Source organism: Erpetoichthys calabaricus, chromosome 17 (assembly GCF_900747795.2).
Source record: "Erpetoichthys calabaricus chromosome 17, fErpCal1.3, whole genome shotgun sequence".
Lineage (NCBI taxonomy): Eukaryota > Metazoa > Chordata > Cladistia > Polypteriformes > Polypteridae > Erpetoichthys > Erpetoichthys calabaricus.
The window spans coordinates 78,475,295-78,481,294 of NC_041410.2; the positions used below are offsets into that span (position 1 = coordinate 78,475,295).

At 36.7% G+C, this 6,000-nt stretch overlaps 1 protein-coding gene across 1 annotated transcript in view; it reads right to left on the reverse strand.

The window, feature by feature from the left end:
* znf526 (zinc finger protein 526) overlaps positions 1-6,000 on the reverse strand; it is a 30,298-nt gene extending 24,298 nt beyond the window's left edge. The window contains 2 exon segments of the mRNA XM_051920881.1: positions 1,297-1,807; positions 5,823-6,000. Coding sequence (XP_051776841.1) covers positions 1,297-1,660 — 364 coding nt within the window. The 5' untranslated portion in view covers positions 1,661-1,807; positions 5,823-6,000.

Here is a 6,000-nt window from a genome sequence, read left to right on the forward strand (position 1 = left end):
ACTCTGGTCACCCTTTGCAAAACTGTGCAATAGTGTGGTGAATATAGAGACAAAGGCCTGAGGCTGAGAATGAAACTAATTTCAGTTATCCCAAAGCATTGAAACATGTGTCCTGAAATGTAAATTCTGATATGTTTGAGTGGGACCATACTGGTAAGTTTGTTTAATAAACTAATAAAGAATGTTCATAATAAATAATTATGATTACAACCTTGCTACTTGACTATTGTACAAGTTTACTATGCAAAGTGAATGAGTGGAGTAGTTTTAGTTATAGTGTGTTGTGTGTGAAAAACTTGCAAAACCTATGTAGCAAAGCACTATATGTATTATTAGCTGCCCTTTTGCATGTTAAGCATGTCATAGATTATCCCCTGCACCTATGTAAATATCTTTAACTCTTTGTCTACATTATCTGCATTGTGCAACAGCTGTGAATAAAAAGAACAAAAGGATTTGACAGCTGAACACTTGCACTAAAGACAAAGGTGTCCAGCTCCGGTCCTGGTGGGCCACAGGTTTTCATTCTAACCCTTTTCCTAATCAGCGAACAGTTTTCACTGCTAATTAACTCCTTTTCTCTTCATTTTAGTAGCCTGTGTTTTTAAGGATTCAGTCCTCTGAATTAATTTGTTTCTTCATTAAATAGCAGACAAGCAGAAATGAGATGTGAAACGAGCCAACAGATGACCAGCTAAATTACAACATTAAACTCCAGCCAATTTCACTCCAACCAGTTTCTGAATGAGAAGCCAATTCTTGCTGTTAATTAAAGTTGTTACTGAATATCATGACTTGTTGCTGCTCTCATTCTGCCACAGCAGACTGTTGATTTTCTGTTTTTTCTATGACCACTGTCAAGATGTTCTGATGATCTGCGCAGATCAACATAACTGAGACCTTCATCTTTCTTTATTTTCAGGTTAGCTGGTTATGTGGCGGCTTGTTTTGTGTCTCATTATTTTTTGACTGCTCATTAAGTTAAAAAAAACAAAAAAAAAAAACAACTAAGGGGTCTGTGTCATTTCAATTAAAATACTAAGGCAAAACAAGTTAATCAGCAGCAAAAACGGCTCACTAAATAAGAAGATGGTCAGAAAGAAAACCTGCAGCCACTGTGGCCTCCAGGACCAGAGTTGGACATACCTGCACCAAGATAAGTATAATTAACATAATATTTTTTATTCTCTACATGTTGTTGTCTCATTTACCTAAATTTTACTTTTGTTACAGCCACTCCAACCTGCCATTATATTGTATAAGGGAGTACTAGCATAGCTCAATCAGTAACTTTACCTTGACTCGCAAGTGCATCCTTCATGTGTAGTTCCTGGTGCTGAAGTAGTTCATCAGGTGACATCAACAACTGACCGCACTCCAGGCACTGGTAATGGCTTTCATGGACCCCAGCAAGTCCAGCAATTTGAACCTGTTCAACACCTTCAGTATTTTCCTCTTCCATCAGAGGACTGTTTTCTTCTTCCAAATCTTCTGCCTCTCCACTTGCTCCATCCTCATAGACTTCAGCCCCAACAAAGTGACTTTGCTGGTGAATCAGCACTTCCTCCAGCATGTTGAACAGCTGCCCACACTCACTGCACATGTACTGATGCTGAATGTATACTGAGGAGGGCGAAATGCCCCCTTCAGATTCAGCCATTATAGTAGCTGTGTCTCAGATTTCTCTGATGAAGACTGGTTTGTTTTTCAGAGAACTTGCTTCAGGTGAAAGTCTGTTTTTCCATCACCTGCTGGGAGATTCTTCCTATGTTACAATACTCTCAGTTTCTGCTATCATGCTGTCTTCCTTATTTAAAAAAGGGAGAGAAAACAAACGTACATTGATATTAAAAAGGCAAATATACTGCCATTATGTTTAATATTTTTTGTAGAGAGGCAAGCCTTACTAACACAATAAAAAAGCAAAATTACTACACATAAATTTGTAAAATAAAAGGCACAGAAAAGGACAAGAACAACCAAAAGCTTACCAATAACGTATGACATAGGTACCAACTTTGTAGCTTATGTAAAATTACCATAAAAGCTACATTAAATATTACAACCATTCTAGCTCATGCTTACAAAAGTTAACATTCAAAAATCATCATGGGTTAATGAGTTCTTTCAACATAAAAATGTATAGAATGTCCTATATTTTGCTAATATGAGGTAAATAAATAATTACATTTACAGTTCCCTCCATAAGTATTTGCACCCTGGTAAAGAAAAATAAGGGGAGAAAAATAGCTAAACAAAAATCACCTTTTGGTAATTTTTGGTAATCTCAAATATGAGAGAAATTCAACCTTTAATTGAAGTAAGTTTATTCTGAGAAAAAATTATCCTTCATCAAGAAAGAATTATTTTTAACAAAACCATATGTGCTATGATTATTGGAAATCCTAGAAGTCTTATGAACAATGTTTAACTGAAGCATTTTCTCCCGTTTATATCTGACTTTTTTTTTTTTTTTTTTTTTTTTTTTTTTTAAGTTGATCAGTGTGTGTAGAAACTTTCAGGTTGTGAACCATGACTTCCTGATTTGTTGGGCTATAAACAAGAGATGGCACAGAGGCTTAACTCCTTTATTCATTCATCAACACAGGAAAGGCAAGAGAATGGCTATATAAAACTGCTACTTGCCTGAAAATGCCCATATCTTCAGTAAGGGCAATAATTAAAAAGTTTACAACAACTGGAACTGTTACCAACTTGCCTGGAATAGCACCCAAGTTTATTTTGCTGCCATGCAGTGACAAGGATTACAAGCAGGATAAAAAATAAAATCCCCAAAGATCACTGTTGGAAAAATACAGAAAAAGGAAGCATCTTGAGATCACCAAGTCTCCAAAACTGCCATCGAATGCCAATTCCATGCAAACAGATTATTTGAAAGGCATGCTAGAAAAAAAGCCTTTTCTGTCCTTTAACCACAAATGTATGCACCTAGAGTTCGCTGAACACTATTGAAACTTTGATTGTTCTATGGTAAGACAATATGAAAATTGTTCTTTTTGAAAGGAAAAAAAAGCCCATCAGTTGGGCTTGGTGGAAAAAGGCCAATCTGAAAAAAATTAACCACCACTGTCAATTACGGTGTACATTCTGGGATGTTGTGGGGCTGTATTTACTCCAAAGGCCCTGGGAACCTTATTAGGGTACATGGCATAATGGACTCCATGAAATACAAGCAGATTCTAAATTTAAATTTGGCTGCCTCTGCCAAAAATATAAAACTAGGTCATCATTGGATTTTCCAGCATTACCATGATTGGGAAAAATATGCCCAAATCAACACAAAAAAATCTTTAAAGGAATACAAAAATCAGGCTATTGCCATGGCTCTCTCAGTCCCCATACTTAAACCCAATTGAAAATCTGTGGGTGAACTCAAGTGAAAAGGGCACAACAGAGGACCTCGGACCCTGGATGATCTGGAGAGATTCTACAAAGAGGAATGGCCCTGAATTCCCTGTTCTGTATACGCCTAACTTATAAGATGTTATAAGAGAAGACACAATGTTATTTTATTGGAAAAGGGAGGTTGTACAAAACATTAAATGCAGGGATGGCAATAATTGAGGCATGTACGGTTTTCTTAAAAATAATTTCTTAATTAGGATTTAGAAATAATTTATCTCTGTTAAAGATTGGATTTCTCTCACCTTTTTAGCACGAGATTAAGATAATTCACAAAAAAAGGTGCTTTTATTTTAAAAATATCCTTCTCTTCCTCTTTACTAGGCATGCCAATAATAGTGCAAGTGAATGTATATAGAAAGTACCAAATCTCACTAATAATAACTACCTGTTATTGATTATATGTACACATGATTGCATTAATTGGGGGTTGCAACTCTGTGTAAAACTGTTCAATAATATTTCAGGTAGCACACATACAAGAGTACAACGTATTGGCCATTAAAGGTTTTCATTGATATACTGATCAACTGTAAATATTATTCTACCCACAACTTAGAAATGCAATTGCGGACTAACTCAGAATAACTCAATATATTTTTAAATTTCACACTCTCAAGTTTGCCAAAATAATTGCTGGGCACAATTAAAATGCACCTTTCCTCCTCCTTGTCCAAAGGCATTATAGAATACTCCATATCACAGTGTTTTAGCTTCAAAGATCACACTCTGCTGCTACTCCACTAAAAAGAGCAGACAAAATTCAACCTGAAATTGATATTAGTTTCACATCCATTAAGTGATGCGCAATATTTTTTCCTCCCCCCCATTCAAAATATCCTTGAGTCTTTGAATATAAACAAAGCGAGACAAAACTTTAAATTTATTCACAATGTTTTCCTTTTTAATAATATACTGAGAAATCACTTAAAAAACAACAAAATAGGAAATGAATGTATTCAAAGCTTTTATTGTGTATTGTGAACTTTAATGGATTTTGGAAAATTACTTCAGTACTAATAAACCCTAACACACCATAAAAGTTACAGTTTGTTTTAAAATGGGCCTAACAGGACTTTAACAAGTCATTTTTTTTCTCCTCAGTCAAAAACCTGTATTATGAATCTAGGAGGAAACACAAACATTAAGAACAATGCCACAAAATTTTAAATTAAAAATATACTGGGTAGAATAGTCTATTATCTTTAAAATCTTAATGAAACCACTGACCCTGCGATCACAATTCTTGCTGAATGTGTAAATCACTATTTCACAGATCCTAAGAGTCAACAGTTCTGTTCCTATATATGGCCTTGTTTCTAAACTACAATAAAAGATAACCATTTGAAAATAAAATTAGTGCATTCATATATTCTAAGCTGTAAAATAACTGCATTTTACAGCCTTTCAAAAATGTAACTAAGTAAACCTATTAAAAGTGTGTCTTTTCTATTAACAAATGCAACATTTAGAAATATCATATTGCTTATTCTTTTTTGATTTTAAAGAGTAAAAATATAATCTTCCAATCATATTCAGCTTTAACTACTTTACTCCATTACAAAATATCAACCATGCGTAGATTGATGTAAATTTACAAGTTATTTCAAATTTTAAAAACATGTAATTTATGTTCCTACTATGTACTCTGTCGGATGCAGGGTTTGTTACAATTCAAATATTTTAATTTGAAACCCAAATAATATTGCTCCGAGAATAACTACTTAATCAACGAAATCACTGATCTTCACTCACTGAAACATGCTGCACTACTGAACGTCAAAGAAACATTTCTGTGCTACTAAAGAGGCCCACTTTTATCAGCCCAACAAATTTCGCGCCGTTCACTGTATCCGAGTTAGCGCGTTCCCGTGAAGCCGAATGGCAGCAAGCATAACAGTATGTCCCTGCTCCATTCTTATCAGGGCGCAGCCTCTCCGCGGCGCTCTCGCATTCTGTGCGCCTTTTCTCGAGAAGCCTGCTTGATCGTCTTCTCGTCGGAAGGCCGCAAATACCCAAGCGGTTGTGTTCAGTTGGCGGGGCCTCCATGTTACTCCAGCAGGAGGCCTAATTAGTACTAATTGCAGACCTCAAACAAATAAGCACCACAAGGCTCGGAACTCCACTACCAAAAACTCAGACTCTGGAAGCACCAAGAGCTCGCAAGTCATTTGACTTTTCTTTCCAATTCTCTATCAGAATTTCCAGAAAGTGAAAACCAGGGACTCCATTAGTGACGTTCCCCGAGCAGGCGGACGTCAGGCGGCGCTCTCCCTTTTTCTCGTCACGTCTTGAAACCAGTCGGCCTGGCTCAGACAGCCCTCCCTGCTCTCGCTGGTATCTCCTCCTCGTTTACACCGCAGCCGTGGGAACCTCCCGTCAATCTGCCCACCACTTACCGTTAGTTACCTGCTGGTTAATCGCGCTTTCCACTAGATTTTTTTCTCCCTTTTTATTACCCTTATTGGAATCAAAACCGTAGAAAACCCCGAAAGCAGATTAGAGTCGCCGGCCTCTTAGAATCGCCCAGCCGCTACACTGCCGAGTTATCCCGCACAAAGCGATTGGACAGTCAAG